Consider the following 25,220-nt stretch of genomic DNA (forward strand, 5'->3'; position numbering starts at 1 on the left):
AAGCAATTTTTTCAAGTGGAAAGTCTGTTTTGTATCATGTGAATTGAAGTATGTTGGCAGCAGTCTTGAGTCTTGATCTGGGTTTTGCAGCCCAAGAAGTATCACCTTGGATTTGGATTCCACTCCATTCACTGCTTCCCTCAGGCACTGAGAGCATATCCTTGCATTTTGTGATTGTTTGTTTTTTTGGTTTTTGTTTTGTTTTGTCTTTAACAGTCTTTTTTGCTTTGTTCGTCTTTGGCCCCAGTTTCTTTGTTGAGAGACAAAATGGTGTAGCTGCAATAGAGCAAAAGCTTTGCATGTTGCCAGCTGAAGGCTCTTCTTCAGATTTTATTCTACAGAACACAAATCCCTGAGAAACTGGCTTCAAAATGACACTGCTTTTACTCTGTTAAGCAAAGAACATTTACACAATTTATAGATCCTTGTTAGCTTATTAAAAGTAGTAGTTCCTAGAGTGGCCTGCTTAAATAAACTTTGCAAGTGTAAATCGTTGTTTTAGTGGTTACAGTTACCATAACCTTTATGGTTTTAAAAACTACATTGTTTTTGGTAGCTAGTCAGAACACATGGGCCTAGGCAACTTGTAATACTTGCTGATTTATTAAATACTGTCCTATCCTACCCTACACAACTGGAGTCTAAAGTGGCAGCTACAACATATGTACCAGTCCACACTGAGCTCATGTCCATACAGCCGGAAAGCCCAGTGCCTTGTGAAGATACATGGCAAAGAAGGTAGCAGGAGATTCCACTGCATTCTGTGTGGTGTTATGTCCACCTGAACCTCAGATGGCTGTTGGGGAAACTCTGGGAAAGCTGATCCTGTAGTTAATTGGGACAGTGGGAGTGCAGGACAGTTATGCTGCTGTTCTCTGACTAGCTGAACAAGCTTAGTTACTCACTCTTGCTAAAAGTAAAAAATGTTCACTGCTCCAGGTTCAGGTTTCTCTTTTGTCACTGTTCTTGTGCAATTCATACTTTCCTCACATTCATTCTAGAAGTCATTAGATTCTTGTATGAGCAGTTTGGGTTCATGTTTTGCTATGTAGGTTAGTTGCATATGCTCACAGAGGTCCAAGAGGTGCTGGAAATAGCATAAGGTAAGTGGCAGAACTGTGTGGCTGGGAGAGGCATTTTAGAGACCAGAGCTATGAGTTTGGCTCTCAGCCTTGTGCAGCTGCATCCAAAGCAGGAACATAAAGAGTCTGGGACTGAATCTGCAGTTAAATTAGTTTCCTGTATAGCAGAATAAGTAACCTAATGCTCGTAGGCTAGCTCGCTCACTGTGAGATGGGATTATTATTTATATAGGATATAGATAATATAGTTATATTTTTATTGTATATATTTTTATATTTATTATGTATTTTTATTACTTCTTTTTTTACTTAATACATAGTTATTTTAGAGCCAAATCTCCTGCTAAGTGTGTAGACAGGACTAAGGAGAATAGTGTAGCCTGAACTTGCACCAGTTTCATAAATACAGGTATTTTTTATTTTCTGTCTTGGCTTAAGCAGCCTCCTTCCTCCAGCTGCTTGTTTCCAGTCCTGTGCAACTGCTCACTTGCCAGCACACCTGTTCGTAGAGCCTTGTGGTAAACTGAACTGAAGAGCTGGTCTTGATCAAAAACAACTACAATAAAACAATCCCCTTCCTTCCCCTCACAGTGTCTGGGCAAATGGTTGTATGTGTGGCAGGGGGAAGCCGAGATAGCACCACATAAGATGGTGTTTTTGTTGAAATATGTGTTGGTAGTATTGCATCTATTACATCTTATTACATCTCCTTTCTCAGCCTGTGCTCAACTGTTTTTGCATGACATCCCCACAGAAGCCTATTGCACTTTTTGTTGGCGTGATTTTCTGCTGACTTAACACAGAAGCAGTTCAGCCCAGAGTCACAAAAACACCAGAGCTGGTGCAGGGGAGGGTGAGCTGGGACAGCTAGCAGTGAAAAAACTCTCCGTTGTGTAGATCCCACTGTGTGTGTGACCGTGTGACACAGCCAAGGCAAAAAAAAAAAAAAAAAAAATCGCTCCAAAATGTTCTTTTAAAATTTATTCTTAAACCTTACTTTTTCTCTCTGCCCTGCATTGCCTGTTTCTGTGCTTTCTCTGCAGCTGGAATTGTAACATGCTGCACCTTTTGAGTAGTGTTTGTTAACAGTGTAGACAGTCTCATTTAAAAAAAAAAAATCTAAACAAAGTTTAACCATTGAGACCAGTTGTGAACTCTGACTTACTGAAGGCATTCGCTGCTTCAGTTTTAGGTATCCAAGTGAATCACAGGCCCTCATTAAGTCCAAGATAGCTAAAGTCTTTCAGCTCAGCTTGTCCGTTCCCTCTTCCCAGAGACTTGTTGAAACATACTGACAACTCAGTCTTTTTGCAAGATGCACAAATTTCTCCTTGTGCTTTTGTTCATCTAGCATGGTTCAGGGGGGAGTTTATTTTGATTTGCTGGAAGTCGTCTCCTGAAGCTAGAGTGGTTGCCTTAAGTGAACAGAGAATTATTGTATTTGTTTCTCTGACAGTAGAAGTCCATATCAGAAGTCCATATCTGGACTTAACAGTTAAGAGTCCCAGTCATAAACACTGTGTGCATGCAGAACAAAAAATAAAGTCCTTGTCGCAGGAAGATTTTCTAGTTACTCAGAGGGCAAGAGGTGAGAAGTACCTACTGACAGGCAGCTGGCAAAGCACAGGAAAATGTGCCTTTATCACAGTAGTGTTTGCCGTTCTGCTCATTTTCTTTTTTGTGATGGTTTCCAGGGTGAATGGTGGGAGGTTCTGCAGGTTTTAGGAGGCACATCTCATATTGGGGTGAACAGAGGAAGGGAGTGCAAAGAAAAGTCAATGAGTTGGAGTTTATTCTGGTTGCTGATGTCTCAAATGTCTCACTAGGGACAAAGGTTTGTTTAGAGAGAGGTGCCTTGAATTGCACCCAGGAATAGAGGGGACTAGAATCCATACTAACTTGTCACCCTTCAGGCATGCCATAAGAGCAAAGTGTTTCACAGTCCTTGTTTACTCCTGTGGACATATATGCAGGCAGCCTTGCTAAGGAAGGAAAGCAGATACCAGTAAACCAAAAAAAAAAAAGGACAGGGAAATTTTGGTAATTTTATCAACACAGAATGCAGCTAGTCACTCCTTGTGATGAGTCTGGTGCTTGGCTCAGAAAGAAATAATTTCTGATGCTTAACATATTTCACAACATCAGAGCTTCTTACATTACATCTCTCCACAGCTCATTCCTCCTCCTGTGTTGCCTTAAAGCAGCAAAATGCTCGTCTAAAACTGCAAGTTCCTTTTCTGAATCAGTCGATTGTTTCTTAATGCTCTGTTAAGGTGAAGAGAAGGTATAACTATTAGGTTTTTTAGTAAGTAAATGCAGGCTGCCCAGAGGTGTTTTGAAGGCTTAAAGGATGAAAGAGGAAGAGGAATGAGCTTTCCTTTCCCTGAGTCATATTTGTCAGTGTGTCAGAAGTTATTGCAAAAAAGAATTTTTCAGATTGCCCCATCCATCTCTTTAATCCCTTGAAGGTGTTTCAGCTGAAGAAAGGTTGTTGTAAATCAGAAGAGTGAAATGTGAATTTTTTTGGAATCGTAAACAAAAGTCCTTCTGAATTTTGTATTTCAGGCTTGGACTGTATTTTTGGAGGTTAATTCTTTCTTACTCCTAATAAGCATGTCCCATCCAGTGCTGAGAGCACAATGTAGTGCGACTTCGTCTTTCCTGGTGTCCTGTCAGGTGACAAAAGGAGAGTTATTGCAAGCTGTTGATTCTTTTCTTAAGAAAGGTTCACTTTCTGGTTTTTTGTTCTTCAGTGGGTCCAATTGGTGTAGTTGGAAAGACTGTGTCACACATTTTTAATGGTATAAATGCAAGTAGGAGGAGTAAATTTTTATAAGCTAAGTAATTGACTCTGTTGTGGTGGTAGTCTCATCAGAATAAACTAATGATGCTTATTGGTCTAAATATCTGTTATAAAACATATAAAGTCATATTTCAAAGGATATCCATTTTACATGCTTACATTTTAAGGATTTTAATAAGGATTACATTTTACATTTATATCAGAGCAGACGTATAATGAGTCGATAAACCACCTTATGAAAACTGTGTGTGTTTTACACACTAAGGTGAATAATCTTCTATACATTTTTTTTTAATGCTGTAATACACTTCAAACTATGTTCGTGGTAGTAGACTTTTTCCAAAGAAGGAGATAAACCCAAATACTTCGGATAAACTTCTTTCAGCACCAGTAGTACATGTGATATTATTACATTTAAATGTTGAGTTCAAGGATTTTTTTGTTTGGTTGGTTTTTGTTTGGTTGTTAGTAGATACTGCTAGAAAGGAGTCCAATTCAGTGACCCTCCAGAGAGCTTTAATTTTTAAGATTCTGTCCATCATCTTTCTACCTTGTGTTATTTCATCTCTGACTTCTTCAGTCCTTTTTTTTCACAAGAAACAGAACGTAATGTAATTACATTCCAATATATTGCTCTTTGAACCAATGTAGATTTTTTCTTGCTTTAAGTGTTGAAGCAGGGCTAAGGTTTCATGGTACAAGGTGTTTGACAGCATTATTATGGTAGGTGTTACTGGCCTAGTCTGAAACATATGTGCTACACACTACATAAGGGATGTTCAAAACTTCATGGTCTTTTCACTGATCCCATTCACAGGGCAGCTGCTCAAGCAGCTGTGCTTAGCACAGCTGTGGCAGTGGGATGTTGGGGAGGAAGGTGATACTGTGTTAGTCAGTATTGTTGCAAGGCTCTTAAAATCGTGGTTTAATAGTACAAGGCACAGTGGTACCACAAACTGCAAAATAAGATACCATTACTGTTAGAAGATCTGTGAATCTTTGCTATTCACTTTTGAATGGTGATACCATACACATCCCAGGCGCCCTTTTTAATTTCTTTCTTCACATTGCTGAGGTCAAGGAAATTCCGTTTCTTCCACATGTTGTAAACTAGAATTTATGAGTTTTTATGCCGAATGAAAATCAAAACCTTTTTTTACACCTTTGTGTGTTCAGAGTCCTTGAGACAGTTCCGAGTGGCTCCACGTTTTCACTTCAGATTTCTTGAAACTTTTTCTTCTGACAGTTCTGATCTTTAGTATACGTTGCAAAATAAAGCGCTTCAGAAGAGACATGGCGTAGAGGAGAGCTGTCCTGAACTGTTGTGTTTGGCGGGAAGAATTCTAGCCTTGACCTTGGTATCATATGTTACTGTATTTCAGAGTTGAATTAATTTGAGAGCTTGTAAATTATGCAGAGCTAAACACAAAACTGAAAGTTAATATTGGTCGTGAACTATTGGATTATGTCTAAGCAACATTACGCTTGTCATGGAAAAGTGATGTTTTGCCCAGTAAGAAAGGTGATGCTCTTTTGAAGAGAAAAGCCACCGGATTGTGGCCTATCTTGTAGTGAGATTTTACCTTCTTCCCTTCAAAGAAAAAATAAATCTACAAAGTGTTAGAAATTCACTTGGCATTCCCTTGCTGCAGACTGTAATTGTAAATGTACGTTCCCAAATCTGTTGTTGGTATCCAGTACGATGAGGGGCAATTTACAAGAATAAAAAAACATGTGATTATAAATCATCAGCTATGTAGCTGAGTTCTCTGCTTTATCTGACAAGCATATCAGATGGTCTCCTTCATAAACTGACTGAGCTCTAGACTGAAAATAACTAGGATTTTTAACTCTTAGATGGTAGGCTAGCTGGGTTTCCAGGACCAATTTGGACTCACTCTTCTTCTGTAAAAACACATTCCAGTTTATTCTTCTCAGGTGAAAATTTTAATCCAGTCTGACTAACCAAACAAACAAAGCTTTTCTGTTCTTTTACAATCAGTGCAAGGCTTGCCACTCCTATAACACAGCCTATCTGCTTTTTTGGTTTCTGCATCTGTTACAGTATTCACTTTCTTCAACACAGGTGCATGCACAGAGCTCTGCAAACTCACTCTTGCCTTTATCCTCAGACCAATCACCTTTCTTATTTTCCACATATCATTCTTCCTGTGATTGTCTTAATACTTCTAGGCTCCCACACTTCTGTGTTGTTTGCAAGTATGAAGTTCTCAAGCAGTAGGTCAAATTTTTAGCATTAATCCTCAAAGGCATTAGCTGTTTACTCAGAATTTTCATTCTGTTTCTCTTCTTAAATACCACAGCATCTTTTTCCTGTGTGGTAGCCTAGTTCCTCAGTCTTTCTGCTGAGACTGTTTAGTCAATAGTAAATGAAAACCCTCAGGCTTGTCCTCTATCCTCTCCACAGTTCTCCTGTCATGGCTGCCTAGTCTCCTCTCACAGTCATGTAATCATCGCTTTCTTTTAGCCTTGCTAACACACTTCTATGTATTGCTGTAACAGTTGTGTTGTTTGTTTTTTTTTTCTCTTGAAGGCCACATTGATGAGATGTCACATTTTCATTACTGGGGAAAGGTTTGTATCTAGCATAGCCTGCCTCTGATAGACAAAGGCTATATTTCTTACTTATTTCAATGTAAAAAAATAAATTATTCTTTTCTTAAAAAATATGTTTGAAAGCCATTAATCCTGTAGTCACTCAGATTTGGGTCCACTTCTCTTACATTACTTAAATACAGGTTTTGATATTTTTCAGGTCCAAGGCACCAAGAGAAAAGGAGCTTATTTTAAATACTGATACAAGCTTTATGTGCTTGGGTTTTTTTCTTCCAGGATTTTGAAATTCCTGATTTACTCTTTGATAAGAATAGTACATTCAGCTCTTGTTTTTTTTCAATTCCATCTTTAATATATTATTCACTTCTGCTTCTTAATTTGTGTGGCTGAAGACCCTTGTGGTTTGTTTTAATTTCCTTTGCACCTCATTCTCTAGTGTAGCAACTCTGTCTGTCTTTTCCTTTCATTTAGAGCTTCTGTAATTCATAGTTACATATCTTCTGCTCATAAAGTCTACCCTGCAGGGTGACAAAATTGTGTTTGATTGCCTTTCTTCCTATTGACCAGGAGTTACCACTGTTCTCAGGCCAGATGTCATGTAAGAGACCAGGCATTTTAATTAGTACATTAAAAGGAGTTTGAATTCATGGGTCAAGTGAATTCAGTGTGAGGAAAGCAATTTAAAACATAATGATAACATGATAGAAAATAATGAAGAGGTGGTGTGGCCTTGCATGGGTGTTTTCAAAGGGGTTTTTTGAAGCCCTGCTGGCGGATGGATGCTGCTCTGTGCCTTTCTGTCAAAGGAATTAAGTGGTATTTTCTCAGACCAAGTGGCACGTGTGTGTGTGTGTTCGGCACGTGCTGAATGAGGCGTTGCCCTGCAGCTGAGCTGGCTGGGTCTGAAGCAAGCGGAGAGCTGGACATGCACAGCTTATTTGAGAAAGCCATGCTTCCTTCTCTTCATATGGGTTTCCAGAGTAGATGGGAGATGTAGTGAGGTAATGCTTGGGTTGGGATTCCATGCCTACAGGATTTGCCATGATGACAGTGGGGAGGCAGGAAGGGCAGCATACACGTTCCTGCTGGCCGGCTCTGGAGGAGCTGGTGTCTTGAGGAGACCTGTCCTTTCTCCTCTTTCTTGCCCAGTGAAAGATGAGGAGACAGAGCTGCTGAGTCCATTGCATGCCACCAGGAGCACGTGGTCTTTGAGAACTCCTAGTTCATCTTATGGCTGAGGCCGCTGCCGTGCATGTCAGGACGCGTCCATCTTGTTACCACCTCCATCCTTGACTAGCTTCCTGGCGTTAAGCAAGTAATTTCAGCCTCCATGCCTGCACATGTAACCCAATTGTTCCCAACTATTGAGCTTATAAACTTTATTGGAGGCGAGTACTGTCTTGCCATAGCAAATGGGGAGATGCCAAACACTACAGTAATAGGAACTTTAGGGTAATGGGGGTTTTGTAGAGCCATGGCAGCTGCCAGTACTTAAACATGCATCAGGAATTCACTGACAAGCTGACATGGTATTTTAATGCTCTGTAGGCTGACCTCTTCTGCAACATGTTAGAGCTTAACACAACTCTTTCCTCTGTCAACGACATACATAAATTAAAAGTATGGAGTGCACAACTGTTAAGGGCTATCCATTATTCTAAGTCTCAGGACAGTTATCCAGAGGTAAAAATAGATAGGAAGAAGTCACTTATTCAGAAAGTAGAGATGCTAACCAGTTCCTGAAAAATAAAATACCATTCTTCTGAGTAGAAACTGACATTGCAACTTCTGTCCTATTTATTTTCCCTTCCCTGCCCAAGTTAGCAAACTTAACTAGTTTTAAATCTTCAAACTCATAAAAAGCAAATAAGAAGTTCCTTTTATTCTTTTGTTACCTAGTGGTTGCATTTCTTTTATTTATAAGAAGAAAAGAACCAGAAGTTTAAAGAATGCAAACAGTAAGACATCATATATGCTGGGAAGGTCTCTTAATTCATCACTTGGCAAAGGAAATAAAAGCAGGCTCCCTAGCTAACAGTATTACTTTTGCTTACGGTTACTTGGCAGAAAATCCATCATCCTCTCTCCGTTTGTGAGTATTTCATATTGACTTACACCCTTTAGCAAGGGTCAGCAGGGCAGAGTATGCATAAGGAGTTCAAGTCCCATTTCAAAGGCTGAATTTTAATTTTAGTGAATTGTTTATTTTTAATATCATTTGAAAATGAAAGGTCTTTATTAGATTTGTTTGTTTTACTGGCTTTTTGATACTGAAATCTAATGTTCTTTTTATGGACTACTTGTCTGAACAAACCTAATTCTTATACATTTCCATCATGTTGGAGAAACTGTGGTTTTTTTCTTTTTATTTTCTGAGTCATTGTTCTGAATCTGCAGGCAGGAGTGCTTTGTTTTCTGAAAGCTTTTATAATTAAAATCGTTAATAATGCACAAATATGGAGCAGGCAGTGTTTGTTTATATGTGTATTCAATACGTGAACCGCTGATTTAAATCTTCAAGGCGCCAGAGAAGTCAGTGCAAATGTGAAATGTGGTAAGGAGATAAATACACGTATTTCCATTTTTAGTTGTGATAATTATAGTTTGCAGGATTTAAATATAATCAAGTAAAAGTTTATATTTAGAAAAGCTGTTTTTCTGTTTTCCCCTGATATTCCATAAAGACATGCACACTGAGAACTCAGTTAATAGGTGTTCCAGGGAGAATTGTTCAAAGCTACATTGTGTTCTTTGGGATCAGAACTCCAAAAAATTTTCTTTTCATCCTGTGCTAACCTCTCTACCAGCCCAACTGAAATAATGTCATGATTTGGGGGAAAGGTTAAAGTATGTCTTTAGATTTTCTTGGGGAAAAAATGACATGTGTAAGATTCCTAAGATTTTTATTTGCAGGTGTTTTGTTTTTCCTCATAAATTTTATGAAGTACTCTATGAGAAGACAATATAGAAAAATAATACTGTGATTTCTTGGAAAGTATGCTGGCTTCAAGTTGTGTGGGGTTTTTTTATTCATTTTCTAACAACAAACCATATACATTATTTTATGCTGGGAAATTCTAAATAATTTTAAGGAAAAAATAGTTACTTCTCTTTGAAAACAGAAATCAAGTTTGCTTACATATCTGTTCTTATGGCTTTCTGGGATTAGCTTCAAAGAAAAATAACAATTCATGTCTAGGGATATAAATTTGTTTCTGACTGTTTCTAAACATGTTAATTGGATTGCAAATAATGGTAGGTTATATATGGCCAGTATGATTTGTTAATGGGAAGTGCTTCTTTGGCAAATAGCCAGAGTGCTTTTGAAGGTCAGATGCTGACAATATCTGAAAGCGTTTGGAGACTCTTCTCTGATTCCATAAAATAATGCATTAAAAGAAAAGATTAATATCGTAAATGGTATATCAGGGTCAGTTTGCTTCTCTGACCTTGTGATTTTATTTTTGCAGTTGTGTACAGCTGCTGTGTAATTAATTTGATTTGGTTGAGAAGACAGATCAGATTCAGATACAGTAAAAGAAAATGTGAATTACAACCAGTTTTAAATTTTGGGTGGTCTATCTTTTATACGATGGGTCTTTTTGTTGCTCCCTCTATCCTTGATTTGCTATGCTGACAGCTTTATTGGAGCTGACAATCTCGAACTCTTCGACTTTGCTTCCTGAAGTAATAAGGCACTTGCTTGTAATGTATCAATTTAGCCCTGACTGCAAGCTCTGAATGGGAATGAAGCTTCAGGAACAGAGCAGATACTTTACATGCATGAGGGCACTGCATCTCTCTGCTGCCTCCATCTACCCCATCTCAAACAGAGCTCCCAAGAGGCTGAGTAACAGCTTCATAAATCAAGGGTTGCAGGTTCAGCTTTTCTTGCAGCTAATTAGGAATTCAGTTTACGGTTTGGGATCCGCTGCATGAGGGGTGAGAAACCACAGAGATGCTGGGGAGGGCCAAGGATGACAGAGTAGTTGAGATGACAAGGTGATGGGCAATTATGAAGAGGAACTGAAGATAAAAAAATTAATAATTTATAATCTGTAGTAAAGGTGGATCCACTAATAAATGTACACATATTTCAGAAATGGTAATGGGTAGTTCGCAATGGCAGTTCTGTTGCCCTTACTATGTGAATTGTGGTTAAGTGCAGAAATACACACCAGGCATTAAAGAATTGGCTTATAAACTAACAGAATTATGGTGTGATTTGATTTTGGTTTTGGTTGTGGTCGTAATTGGGAAACCCTCATAGGAAAATCCTTCTCCATGTGGGATTTGTTGGTGTGACCTTAGTACCTTCACTCTCCTGAGTTTGTAATTATTTCTGTAAGATAGATTACACATATGCACACACATATGGTTCAACAGACACTGTTATCTTCCACAGCAATTTTAGCCAGCTGAGTCCTTTTTCCTCATCCAAAAATTATGGGGAAAACAGTAAATACATATTAATAAGTTTGACACAAGCCATTAATCTTACACTTTGACTAGAGGTTCAAATACTGGGTTTGTACAGTTTATTTTTAAAATATAGGTAATTATAACCAAGCTACTGCCTACCTCCTGAAGCTATTGGAGGGCTTACATCTGTAAAGCTTTCATGATTTCCAAAGTTGCTCCTGATGCATTTCTCCATGCATGTGGCTGCTTCACAAAGCCAGTGCAGCACAGCAGGTTTTATATGCCTGTTTCTTTGACCCTCATCTGGTCTTCTGTGGCTTATGCTGCATGTTCTCACCGCTAGACATTTTTCCCCATCTCCCAAAACACTACTAACAGTATCTATAGCTTTCTCTCTCTATTGAAAATCTTCTGTGTATTGTTATCATCAGTTCTGTCTGCATTTGATACATGTCTTGCACTCCTTGTAGAATTTCCACCAGCACAGAGCTCTCTGGTTAAGCTCTGAGGATGGACTTGTAATTTACAGCTGTTACATGTTTCACTGGACTGCTTTTTCATCAAGACAAACTGCTGGTGCAGTGCAATACTCTTCATACTGTAGCTGTGTGACAGGAGATGCGCTTTTCCATGAATTTCTAAAACATGTCTCAGTAGTTCTGTCAAGAGTAGAGGTGTTGGTGTCCCCTCCCAGGCCAATCACAAAGGGAAGGCATTCTGTCTCCTAGCAAAGGCTAAGTTCAATGAAATCAGAACCTGTCCCTCCTCCTAGAGAGACAATTCATGATATGAATACGCTGTAAAGGCAGTGCCTAAGTCATGGACAAAATCATGATCATAATAAGCAAGCACTCCTCAGGATGTTAGAAGGGCAGGGTGGGAAATACTTTGCAAAAATGTGCCTCAGTAAAGACTCTGGGGGGAGCTTTAACAAGGCAACAGCCCAAGGCATATAGTTGGATGTGTTATGGGGTAGGCTTGCGCTGCAGTGATTGAGGACACCATGCCTCCCGTGCCTCGGGTGATTGCACCAAGCGACAGGAGCATTGATCATCCTGATTCAGTGTCGGCTCTTTGTTGTGTGGCACCCACCTCAGCTGACACCACTCTCCTGCCATCCACGCACAGGCACTTTGTTCTGCGATGAGAGCAAGGAGGAGCACGTGTGGCTGGGTGGGTGATTTCCCAGCCTTGCCATCTCTCATAGCCATGCCCATCTGAAGGCTTGTGGGAGTGCATGACCACCCACAGACTGGCATGTGGTGGTTGTTGGTTAAATAGATCTTGTCTCTGGGTTGTGATAGGCTCTGAGGGTACCTTGTATGGCTGAAAAAAAATTAGGCACTCGGCATTTATTATTTGTGTCACCATTTATTGCCTGATTGTATTTCTGCTGCTCTGTAGAAAGTAGGTCATCTTTCAGGGCATATGCTGAAGTGTGTTCCGTGTCGAGAATAAGATCCTTTGTGTCCCCTCTTTCCTTTTTCATGAATCAGTACAATATTAATGCTAATGCAGATGTGGCTATTCAGAGACATTTGATGAAATGAGTAGAACTTTTCCAAGGAAAAGATCTTCAGGCTCTCTGCCTGCCTCTTGAAATCAGTGTTTTCCAGATGCTTGTAATATGACTTTTCAAAGCACGTTTGTAGTCTGTTTTCCATAGCTCCTCCAAGGGGAGGAAGAGGAGCTAAAACCTGAGAGCTCAACAGAGACCAGATTCAGTTTGATGGAAGGTGTATTTGTGGCAGGAGTTTCAACCAACTGGATCATTTAAAAGTGAAAGTAAATGCAAGTCTGGTAGTGAGATGCACAGAGGAAAACATGGTTTGGTGTGATGAAGTTTATTTTAAGCACTCAAGGTGATACTGTGGGTACCATAAGTTAATATACTCCTTGCAGTTTGGGAACTGTAGGTGAATGGTCTTAAATGAAGATCCGTCAGTGCTGCTGTTAATTATTCCTTCCACGCAACTCCAGATAAAAAGTGGCAAAGGCTTAATTTTGTAATTAATGACGATCTCTTAAGTATGAGATAACATAATTGCCTTATTCCTGTGCTCCATTTAAAAAATGTGATCATCTGTCTTATGAGCAAATGATGCTCTGTTACCTCAAAGGAAACGTGCTATGAATGGTAAAAGGATGCAACCTAAAATTCACAGTTCTTTTGTTGGATTTTTTCTAGTTAATATTGTAGCAGAAGGAGGTTAGAAAAGGGGGAACTGTGTATATTTAGTTAGTGTATTTAACTATGTATTACAATTCACATCAGGAGCCAACACTGAGCCTATAAATTATGGGTCTTTACACAAGTATAGGACTCAGGAGTTAAGAGAAAGTAACCGTAAAACCCAGCAGGCTTAGCAAGAGGGATTCAGAGGAACACGTAGCTCATGAAGCCAGTTACAGCTCACTTTATTTCTGCTGGAATGAATTGTTTGTGGTTTGTAAGACATCTTCAGGTTTTTAATCTCTATTAATGAATCTAAATAATGAGCTCATTACTAGTGAGCTGTGAGAAGATGTCAAATTTTGCATTCAAAATATCAGAGTATGGTTTGACAAGGTGGCTAGGGATGAATTAATGGTTTGCCGCTGTTGAAATGCATCTTCCTTCCCCTCCTTTTGTTTGTTTGCTTTTGCTGCGGGTTTGAACATGTTCAGGCACTTCTCTGGTCTCACTTCAGCTGATTCAAATCTAACCCAATTAAAAAAAAAAAAAATATTTTTTTTCTCTGTATTTGTTTTCTGGTTAGCAAATTCCACCAGTTTAGTTTCCAATTAGATGAGTGCCAAAACCCATGGGAAGTCTGGGCAGCAGGGAAGGAGGGATCAAGCAAGCAGGGGAGAAAGGTGGAAAACTTAAGAGGGAAGAGGAATTGCCTTCTCAGCAACACAAGGTGCTCATTTGGTTCAGCCACAGTGTAAAACCATGCCCTAAATTGTTGCTTTGTAGACAGGAATCACTGTAGTTGCATTTCAGTGTATTTTCAAGAGAGGGAGGCAAGCAGAGATGTGGAGAGCATGATTTCTGTCACACAGTGCCACTCCTGTCAGCTCCTGGAGTTTTCAGTTTGATTTCCCCCCTCCTCAAATTTCAAATCCAGTATGTGCAGCATACACATATAAGCAGGCCTGTAAAAAAAAAACAGAGAGGAATTATATCCTTAATTGTGAGAGAATTGAGATTTAAGAGTATTTTCAGGAGTCTGGCTTGTAGTAGAGTGAACTTTCTGGTGGTTTTTTTGTCTATATTCTGAGAATAATCTGTATGAGTCGTTCCGCCCATTAAGTTGTTTAATATATGGGATGCTCTTGGAAAGTTAACAGCCATTGGTATTTAAAGTGAATAACTGTGAGAGGTTATTCTGTAACCTTTAGCTTCTCATTTAAAGCTGGTCTGACTTTCAGTGGTAAAATTAATCTCTTGTGGAAAAAGCAGTGTTTCAGAGTAAAAGGTTGAAATAGCTTGTTATAGGATCCCAGGAATATAGGAATCAGCACTTGGATGAGGTGTATTTCTGGGAGCTGAGCTCTTGGCACAGCCCTTGCTGCCAGGAGGCAGGGATGGTCAGCTGAGCCCCAAGATGCTCAGCTACTGGAGGCAAGTCTCCTTGGGAGGAAGGCAGCATGAATTGATCTGCTGCTGTCATGGGGTATGATCACAGGGTACATGAGTGTTAATCTTTGTTTTCAGCTAACACATTTGTTTGTGTGAAGAAGCTGAAAATTTCCAGCTCTTTTTTTTTTTTTCCTCCAAAGATATTTATATTTGGTGGTGTCTTAAGTGCTAGAGCTTGAGTAATGTGGCTCAGAGGGTACACCAGTGGAGGCAGAAAGAAGGCACTTTTAGCATGTCTTTCTGGGGGTGCTTGTGCAGGTGGTCTGCTCTCCTTAGAGAGACTTCCACACAGACCCTCAAGTGAACTAGTGTTGAACATAACTTCCTATAATCTGCTTTCTGAGAATAAAGTTTATTTCCGTTAGGTTATCTTATGCAAGAAAACCAATTAATAGCTGTTAAAAATATGATCCTTTTGGTTTAAGAAACCAGGACTACCCAATCTACTGGTTCAGTCAAAAGCATAGATGAGTGGTTAACAGTCAAAAATCTCCAGTGCTCGGACCTCTGCAGAGCACATACTGCCCTAGCATTCTTCGTTAGCAAAAGGTGAAAAGTACCCATTACCTCCAATGAGCTTATCTTCTGATAAACTAAATGGCAAACATTTTTTCCCATTACCTTGTCTCCAAGGCCTCACAACAGCAACGTAAAACTTTGTTAGCTGATGCAAACTGCTTTATTCATGGTATGAAAAAAAGTTCAGCCTTAATATATGTATGTGTAGTTTTCTGCTGGACTTTGTATCCAGCCTTGGTAGCGGTGAGTGCCTGAGTTGTGTGCCATCTGAGAATGCGTTGGAAGAAAAATGAACAGGAAGACTCCCCCTGTTAGGATAGAGGAAAAAAAAAATAATGAAAAAGAAGTATCTGTTACATTCCAAAATCAGTCATAATAATGGAAGTTCACATCAGATAAATTGCCAGAGTCAGAATGGACAAACATCTGGTTTATTCATCCCTAGCTATACTAACAAAAATATGATATCCTGTTAGAGAAGTCACTGATCATCCTAGTTTTTCTTGGCAGTTGTGCACCTTGGTATTTCTCACTTAAACAAGAACGTATCAGTACTTTACAGCTAGCATGCCTCCAGCTCCAGGTTCACAGTTCATGTGCTTCTGTGACTTTGAACTCTTCTTTTCCTGAGTTTACCAGCAGACAGCTGCACCAGAACAGATATGTTTACATGTGGGGAGTAAATGGCAGCTCGTGGCTCAGAGTTTCCATTTCCTTTTACATTGTTCAAGAATCCAGGCCCACAATTTGTGTCCTAAGGCCTCGCCTCGTATGTATGCATCTGACTTAGCCCTTTATCATACAAATATTTTATTTTGACATTTATTTGACTAGGGAGAAGTTACTTTCACTAGAAATTATTGTCATTTTACACGAAGTTCAATTGTGGGTGAAATGTCTATTAAAAAAGAAATCTAAACATCACTCCCTGTAAGGCTTTCAAGTAGTATGTAAATGTGAGGTTAATGTGGAACCACTTTATGCAGCTATAGCATGATAGATGTATTTTTAAGTGGAGAAAAATTACATTTTGTATTAAGCATGATGATGAAATCTAATTAGCTTTTTAAACCATAATGGTCTATTTAAGATATTGTCATGTATAGGTGTTAGAAGTGTTCCCAGGTGTGCTTGGCAAGTCAGTAATTCCATGAAGAGGTTATGGCAATCATAAACAAGCAATCAAAACATTGGAGTGACTTGTTCATTTGCCTGAACCCTGAAGTGGAATTAGAGACTTCAGTGAAGAATATCAATTGTTCTGACTTTACACCATCCAACAGACTTATCATTGCTACTGCCTAATTCCAAGTTTATGAGCTTTTCCTTCCCCTTTTGTACCTAGTTTGGATATTTTGGGTTCTTGCTCTGAATGAAAGCTATAGTTTATGGGTTATTTTGGTACCTGAACTGAGTGAAGTCAATGTCATGTAAATAACCTGTAGAAAGACCTATAGTAATTGTGTGTTGTATTTTGCCTACTTTTGTTTTGAAACAAGATTCCCCAGTTTCTGTGATGTCTTAGAATGAGTGTGTCACTCTCACATGATCTTTTATGATAAGAAATTATTTTAACATTTTGGAGCATTTTGTTGCAGTTTATTCCTCATATATACCTGTATATTAATTGCTAGATTTGATCTATGGCCCACTATTAAAAGTGATGTAATGATAGTGCACTGCTGATACATGAGATTTTAGTTTTTAATCTTCATTCTAAGGTTCTTTAGGATATTTGAGCTAGAAAATTGAAGCATGAAATCAAACAACAGAGTATTTGTAGAATTAGGTTTTGCACTTAAATTACCACGCAGTGAGACAGTCCAAAGAGCTATAAGCTCTGAACATTACACCCAGAAAATAATATTTTAGTGGTGGTCTGGATCATTGTCTAGTTTTACCAGTGCAAGAAGGGGATCTAGAATGCAGAGTAAGGCTTGGGACTGTAAAACCACTGATCTGGGTCAGCATATGTTGCTGTGGGGTTGCATTCTCAGGCTGGAAGTGCAAACACCTGTATGTTTTCTGTGAACTCCCTGGAGACAAATCATTTACCTTTTTACTTTCATTAGAACTGCTGTGTTTGTGGCTGGAAAATCAAAGCAAGCTATTAACATCATACCAGCACCATCACAACTACAGCAAACCCCCCACCTACTTGCAGGGCAGCAGCCCAGGTAACCATGATTCACAGGGCTGGGAAATGGCCACTTGGCAGGGGGCAAGATGAAAAGGCTTTTGGGGAGGGGTGCTGAAGCTGAGTAAGGTCTCTGTAGGCAGGTAGTAGTGGTTGCATCATAAACTTTCCTTCAGTTGAGGTATGGCAGACGACATCTGCTTAGGTAGATGTTTCTTCACAAAAATCCATCAGCTCACCTGTAATCTATAATTGCCTTTTGCTGACAAACCTCATATGAGAAATGATAACTGAAATAAATGAACCCGTGTATTACTTCAAATTTCTGTTGTTACATTTAAAATGATTAGCTGATTTATCTCACAATCTCTAAACGTAGACTAGCTTGAAACTTCCCATTCATAGCCTGTATTTGTTTTTCATTGACACTTCCATTTCAAAGCAGGAAACAATCTGAAAGTAATTGTATTAAGTGTTTCAGCACAAACATTTTAAAATATAATAGCTTGGCATATTATTCTATCTTCTCACTATTCCTCAGAGGAAATAAAACAGTGTTGCAACTTTTATCCAGGCAGCTTTTCTACTACATCCGGTTTCCTTCCGCACACTGGAGAAAGCACCAACGTTCCTCTCCCTTTCCTCTGCTTCAGATGAAAAAATCCCATTCTCCATGTCATAGCACTCACTCTGATGGGCACCCATGTTCTGTGAGCTTTTCAGATGTCGATACAGGATTTGGGTTGTTTAAACAAAATTTCTTCTTGCCCTCCGTATCAAAGGAATGTACTGCAAAGAATAGAGGAATATGCACAGCTAGCCAGATAAGTGCCCCTGTCCAGCTGTCCTGGGCATTTGCCCTGGCTGCTTAGATTGCCTGAAGGGTGGCTAGCACCCCCTGAGAGCAGGGCAGTCCTGTGTGTACAGTTCCTGTGCTTACTGGAGGGCTGACATCTCTCCTTTTCTCTGTCACTGAGAGGTAGACTTGCACTCCTCCTTTCTCTAAGGAAAGCTGACCCTTGAAAAGGCTTGGCATGAAAAGGATTAACTCCCTGGAAACATTGTTTGGAAACGTTGGGAGACTGCTATGTGTATACACTGGCAATCTCTGTAAAAGACAAGTTATTTTCCCACCCTCTCAAGTACTTGGTAGTTTATCTGTTGTTTATGTTAAAGATTGATTGTGGTTATATATTTCTGACTCAAGAGTTCTCATTAATCACACTGTGCCACATAGGAGACTGGAAGAGAAGAATGGGGGTTACTGGAAAGCAGGCATGTGATCCCTGGCTCTGCTTTTAATATGACTTATCCTGAGCAGCTTTGTTCCTGTGAATTATTGTGTTTGTGTAAATACCTTCTTTTTTGTTTTGTTTTGTGTCCATGTTTGGTATGTCTGTTATTCCCAGGACTATTCAGAAAAAGATAATATTATAATGATTTTGGAGGACGCTAACCATGACACTGGCTATATTACTATTTCAAGAGGACCCTGCTCCCTGCCATATGCCCACCCCCTTGTTGGCTAGCTCTTGCTTTCCCCCTCAGCCCCAGCAGCCGTTTCCTCCCTCTGAGCAGAGCCACGCAGGCAATTGTTTCAGCCTGTGCAAAATAAAGAGGTGGAAAAGGACTGGTGGGGTGAGGACAAATGCGCAAAGGCTGGGACTTCCTAAAGTGCATAAGCTGCCAACAGAAAGATACTTTCTCCCACAGCAGCAGGGCAGATCTGTACCTCCTCCTCCTCGGCCCTGCTGAAGGTTTCCAGCCCCAAAACGTTCAATCAACTCTTTGTGGTCCCCTCCCCTCCTAAGCATGACAGTCAAAACTGCTGGCAAGAGGGAGAGGAAGAAAAAGGAATTCACTAGTTTTTGCAGGCTGCTGGGGTTACGAGCAGACGTTACCAGCCCTGCTTGGAGTCAGGTCCAGAAGCCTCTGATGCAAGCTGCTTTCCCACACGGACTTGTCTGGCTCAGTCCCTTCATCTCTTCCAGAGGCACACATTAAACCCGACTCTCCAGTGTGTTCTGCTGGGAAATGGTTACATCAGCAAATATTCAACCAACAGATGACTTGATCCCTTGAATTTTTTAATTGCTGTGTGCTTGTGTTTGTCGAGTAAAAGGAAATTATTTGAATTTTAAAAGCGATAATTGAAATAATTTTTCAAATTGGAGCAAATCAGCTCTGAAGAGACTAACATTATTTAATACATTTTATCTTCTCTTTTATTTGTAGCTCTGCTAAAAATACTTTGCCGGATGTATCCTAATTCTGCACAGATTTTTCTGCTGAGTCCTGTTACCTTAATATCTGACTTTTTTGGTGCAAAATCCCATTCTGGAATTCACTGTTTAAGAGTATTTTTAACACTGAGTTGTGACTCTCTCTCATTGCTGGTTTGTGTTTATAATTAAACATCTTCTCCACAAAAGCAAAAGGTGACCAGAATTTCTGCAAACCTTAGAGAATTTAGGTCCATTAGTTGTGATAAAAGCATGTCTTTAGAGAAATCAAGGGAGGAGGAATAACGTAGAGAAGGATTATATCTGTAAGAATTTGCAAACATTTTAATTATAATTACACAGAAACAGCTATTTCAGAGGACTTGATTTTTAAAAAAGAGTTTAATTCCAACTAACTTGAATTACTTGGGGTTTTTTTTCCCACTCTGTGACTACTTTTGATGATATATTGTACATATCAAGAATAAGAGAATTTATTTCTGGTTTGGGAATACGTTTTAATCAGACTCAGTAATGTAAATAGACCTCTATTTGCATTCAAAACTGAGTACTGATGTATGTTTAAGTGCAACTGCATGCTAAAGTAGAAATATCCCCCAGTGTTTAACCAAAAGCATGTTTTATGTGTGGTTTGGTTTTGGTTTTTTAATGTTTAACAGTAACTGAAGCTGGCTTTGGTGCTGACATTGGGATGGAGAAATTCTTCAACATCAAATGCAGAGCTTCTGGCTTGGTTCCCAGTGTGGTTGTACTTGTTGCTACAGTGAGGGCTTTGAAGATGCATGGAGGTGGGCCAAATGTAAGTTTCTGCACCTTTCTTGCAAAATAAAATTGTTGCTAATATTTGAAATAAGTAAAATACTTTAGTATAAGAAATACTGGGGGTAGCCTACGGGGCAGTATTTAAATATCCCTTCTGAGTTACTTCATTATATAGATGTTACCTCCAAAGGTAATGCAGGAATGGAAAGGCACAAATGAAAAAAGAGGGACGAAAGAGCTCTGAAGAAGTTCTAAATGTTGCTGAGGAAGGGAATTCTGTTTGCATGGAAAAAAATGCTGTAGTGTGTATATATGTTCTTTTCCCTGCCTTTTGAAATAGCATTTTTAAATGCACTGAAGTAGTCACAGGCTGGCAGCTGACAAGGAATGAAAAGAGTTCAGGCTGCAGTATGTGAGTGGAAGAAGGGAGCATTTGAGTTTTCTTTCACTGCATAATGGGAACCCCCTTCTGTTCTTTTAATCTGCTCAGGTTAATTCCCTCAGGGATGCTGAGGTAACTGATAAAATTTTGCGGGTGTTTTCCCAGTATACTGAAAGTCACCAATGTATAATTTTTTTGCTATTTAAGCCACAAAGAGACTTGTGCAGATTACTTATTGTAGACATACTCCTCAGTCATAGAATCAGACTGGACTCTGCTAGTCGAGCAGCCAGACACTTAACTCCTAGAAACACTTTCATCTTCCCAGCAGCATGCAAGAGAGTGATGCTGCCAGGGAAACAGTCTCACTGGGTGAAAATACCAGAGCTGTCTCCACAGCCACAAAATTTTGGAATTCATGGTCTCCCTTACAGCTAATCATCTTTTAGAGCTAAAGCTGAGCTGTCCTTTTTCAGTCTTTTACATTGACATAATTATATAACTTTCTATCATTTTAATCCACTTGTAATGCAAGTTTTCTTATTTTTCAATTATACTCCTCCCAGCCTATGAAGGCAGGTATATTTTCATTCAATCTAGCAAAAGTAGGACTTAAATATGTCTTAATAGTTGTCCCTCTTTCTGTCTGCTCTGTGTCTTTAGAAGTATAAAGCTTGCTTTATTTACATAATGCATCATAGAGGTGTGTAGGGTACCAGATACTTTTCCTGAGAGGTTAACTATAAAATGGACCAACACCAGTGCTTGACAAAAAAGCATCTAAGTCCAGTGCCTGGATGTATGTGGTCCCTGGAGACTCAGTAGTCTATCCTGGTGATACTCTTTATTTGTATACCTTTGTGCTTTCCAGCACGATTAGTAAGTAAACTACTTGTCAATTAGAATTACAATTAGAGGACATCCAAAGATGATGTTCCTCTTCTAGTCATCTGTGTCAGTGTTACTCCTCCAGCCAGCTGTCAGAGGCTGCTGTCTGTTGTCTTTGCACTGCTATTGCATTGTTAAACATGTAGAATGGGATCCAACTACCTCCTCTCTGATAAATCTTTTACAACCAGTTGCTGAGCCTCTAGCTGTGTCTTGCTACCCAAATACAACAGGAAGTGTTGTTATTCTGCATGGACCAGTGTGACATGGAATAAAACAGAAGCTGCAGTCAACCTGTGATGTTGTGCGTAGTGTGTGTGTGTGTGTGCTGACTGGCAATACAGAAAGTAAGCAAAAGTGCACTTCCAACTATTTAGGATTGTGACAAGTGTCAATCTGTGATGACTTCGATTGCTTATTATTCCAGGTAACTGCTGGTGCTCCCTTGAAGAAAGAATACACAGAGGAGGTAAGAGGAATTATTATAAAACTTCAGAAGTTTTTATTTGAAGTGACAAAATAAGGTAGCACTTCTGGAGGCACAAGAGCAGAGTGGTGCAGGGATCAAAGACACTTCTTAAAATTATTGATAGCTTAAGCTGTTTGTTAAATAACAGGTTTAATCTGTTTGCGCTTCACATCTGGTATTGGATGTCACTCTTCAAACAAGAGTGTCTTCTACAGGTTTGTTTCTTTGTCTCTGCTGTAGACAAATTCTGGTCTTTTGCTTTTATCGGGTTAAGGATATGTGTATTGCAAGTAAGGCCTACAAAGTGTGAGGTAAAGCAGTAAATATGGAAACCTAACGTGCTTTTATCTGGAATATATATGTATATAGAGATTAGGCTGTGATTCTAACGTCTGTATTGCAAACCCCACCCCACTACTGTATTTTGTTTATAAACCTTGCACACAAGAGAAGAACAGCCCTTTCAGTATCATGACAGGCAACCAGTCATCAGCTGCACTGTCTTCTTGTGTCCCAGAAGAGACCGAGGCATTCATGTACAAATTTTGGATGCTGCTTTGTTACTTAAATGTCTGTTACCAATTGAAATAAGAATTAATAAGATAAGTACCAAAATATTTTTATCTGGAAATATTTTACTTGCCTACAGCTGCCACGATCAGCACTGTTTATGTTCAGTTTAACTTATGGAAAATTCTTTGGCTGCAAAATACTTGATGTATCTTGCCATTTCCATTAATTTTTATTTAATTGTGTAGAACCTGCAGCTGGTAGCTGATGGCTGCTGTAATCTACAGAAACAGATTCAAATTACTCAGCTCTTTGGAGTTCCTGTTGTGGTTGCTCTAAACATCTTCAAGTAAGTCTATTCTTTCATTACTCCTTTGAGTAGATCCACAGTTCAGATTTCACCCTCTTCTTGGTTTTTAAATTGATCAGTTTTGGCATGAAGAAACTCTTAAAGAATTTCCTTTTTTCATCATGAATATAAAGACCTTTAAATCCTTAGCTCAGTCTTAAGGTTTTAAAACCACTGAAAAAAGCGCATGCTGTTATGGAACTATTAATCTTGCATGATAATTAGCTATAACAATTACAGAAAGTGTTCTTGAAACATGTAAATACAGATGCTGTATATAAGTGACACAATTTCTATATAGACTTGCTTTACGATTGCTGGTGGTGGAATAAGGCTAAGAATATAAAGTTACAAAAGAGAAGTAATGAAAATAATGAGACAGAACTCTTTGTTTGGCAGAACTGACTCGCCTGCTGAGGTTGATCTGGTGTGTAAGATTGCAAAGCAGTCTGGAGCATTTGATGCTGTACCCTGCTATCACTGGTCGGCTGGTGGTAGAGGAGCAGTAAAATTAGCTCAAGCTGTGGAGAAGGCAGCCAATCAGAAAAACAGTTTCAAGTATCTCTACAACTTGGAGGTAAGATTTTTTTATTTTTTTTTTTAATGAATGCATGCCTGGTTAGTGTTGGATTTAAAACAAGAATATAGCAACAAAGCTATCTAACATACTTAGAAAGGAGCTTGACCTGGCTTAAAATCACAAAAGCTGAAGAGAAAAATCAATCTGCAGCTTGTGTAATCAGAGGAGCAGGATACTTGCTGGTAGTGCTTGTTATTAGTGTATTGAATGATGTTTTTGATACTTTCTTGTTTACCATAAAAGTATGTCTGTAGTTGCAACATTGACAAATTGTTGTAGGAGACTTACACACCCACAGCCCTCAGGCAAACATGAAAAGCATGGGCTGGCCCAGTTCAGTTCCTTTTCTCTTGACATTGGAGTCTGCTAGTACAATATTCACTGATTAGGTTTTTCCACTGATTACATTACTAGGGTTCCTCTACCTATCATTGTTCCTGGGATCCTTGCTTGGGCTTGGCATTTAATTTGCTTAGCCAGATAACCTAATAAAGGATGGTGTGGTCCGAGTTTCAGTCCTGTGTCTGCCAGAGATGGTGACTCTTTTCCCATATCTTGGAGACTTTGTTGTTGCAGTCAGTTGCAAGGTAACAGCATAGCAGTGTCATGAGCTGTCAGGAGGAACAGTTTGCAAAGAAGGGCTTCTTGGGCCCCTGAAAGCACTATGCTGGAGCACCTACTACTGTGCAGACAGAACATTTGGAGGGACATACTGCCAGTTGATAGTGCTGATTAAGTTTCTTTAGAAAACGTTTTAATGCTATTTTTAACAGCAGAACCTCAGCTTCATTCTTTTAAGTGGCTGAAAGTTCCTGTTGGATGCTTCTCTCCAGAAAAAAGTTCAGCCTGAGGTAGATATGCCCTACTGTTTTCTTTCACTCTCTCCTCCCTGATATGTACCTCATATCTGTTGCACCCATATTATTTCTTCTTTTCACCTCCCCACATCTTCCCAAATGTCAGTAATCCAGCCAGCTCCTGTTAGTACTGACCTCTGCCTTCACAGAATAGATGGAAATAGCTTGGGAATGTAAGTGCTGTGGCACCTTTTCAAGGTATTTTGCCCATGAAACATTTTGACAGCCAAAAATGGACAATGTATCTGCCTTTCTGAGTTTGTCTCTAATGAGATGCTTTGGAAACTAGGGATATCATTTTAGGGGGTTTGTGTAATAACATGGGAAAAAAAAAAAAGTTTTTTCAGAAATACATGTAATAGTTTCCCCATAGGATGCTTCTGTTACAGAAAGAGTACATCACCATTTGACAGGTCTCATATTTAAGCTCTGATGTTACTATATTGTGTGTAGCTTACAATCTTGTGGTATGATTAAGTAGAAGGGATTGGTAGGAGTGGACTCTGCCTCTGTGAAGGAAGAAAAAGAGATTGATTTCTTCTTTAATGTGTTTCCCAGACATATCTTTCTGTGCTGTTTTACATAAGCAGCATGATCTTAAGCACAAAGGGTATGAATCACATCTTTACATCAACTTAACACAAGTATTACAAGCCTCAAAAATATGTTGAAGAGATTTTGTAAAAGCATATAAAGTTATTAAAATACTGTAAAAAAGTACATTCAGGCCAACAAAAACAATAAAGTGTAAAGTTCAGGCTTCTGTTTCGTTCTTAGTGAGCAAAGGAAGGTGACTGAAGCAGTTGGAAGTGGGAAAGTAAACAGCAATGCTGTCACTTGTACAATATGGTAGGTCATTTGGTCACTGGGTTCACAGAGATGTGAAGGAAAGGCACCTCTTACAAATGACCCTTCCTAGATGTTAATTAAGGTTGTAATAGGGCTTTTTGATGTAGTAGTTTTGAGGAGTGATTTCTAGTGTTCAAAGGGGTAACTATGACAGAAAATTAAGAAA

At 39.2% G+C, this 25,220-nt stretch overlaps 1 protein-coding gene across 1 annotated transcript in view; it reads left to right on the top strand.

Annotated features, from left to right (window-relative positions):
- The window catches only part of MTHFD1L (methylenetetrahydrofolate dehydrogenase (NADP+ dependent) 1-like), a gene marked incomplete at its 3' end in the record, with an annotated part of 105,709 nt that overhangs the window by 68,696 nt on the left and 11,793 nt on the right, over positions 1–25,220 (top strand). The window contains exons 21-24 of the mRNA XM_008940405.1: positions 20,068–20,207; positions 21,868–21,909; positions 22,668–22,768; positions 23,168–23,345. Of these exons, the coding sequence (XP_008938653.1) occupies positions 20,068–20,207; positions 21,868–21,909; positions 22,668–22,768; positions 23,168–23,345 (461 nt within the window). The remainder of the gene's footprint in view (positions 1–20,067; positions 20,208–21,867; positions 21,910–22,667; positions 22,769–23,167; positions 23,346–25,220) is intronic.

This window comes from Merops nubicus, unplaced genomic scaffold (assembly GCF_000691845.1).
Source record: "Merops nubicus isolate BGI_N331 unplaced genomic scaffold, ASM69184v1 scaffold7715, whole genome shotgun sequence".
Classification (NCBI taxonomy): Eukaryota; Metazoa; Chordata; class Aves; order Coraciiformes; family Meropidae; genus Merops; species Merops nubicus.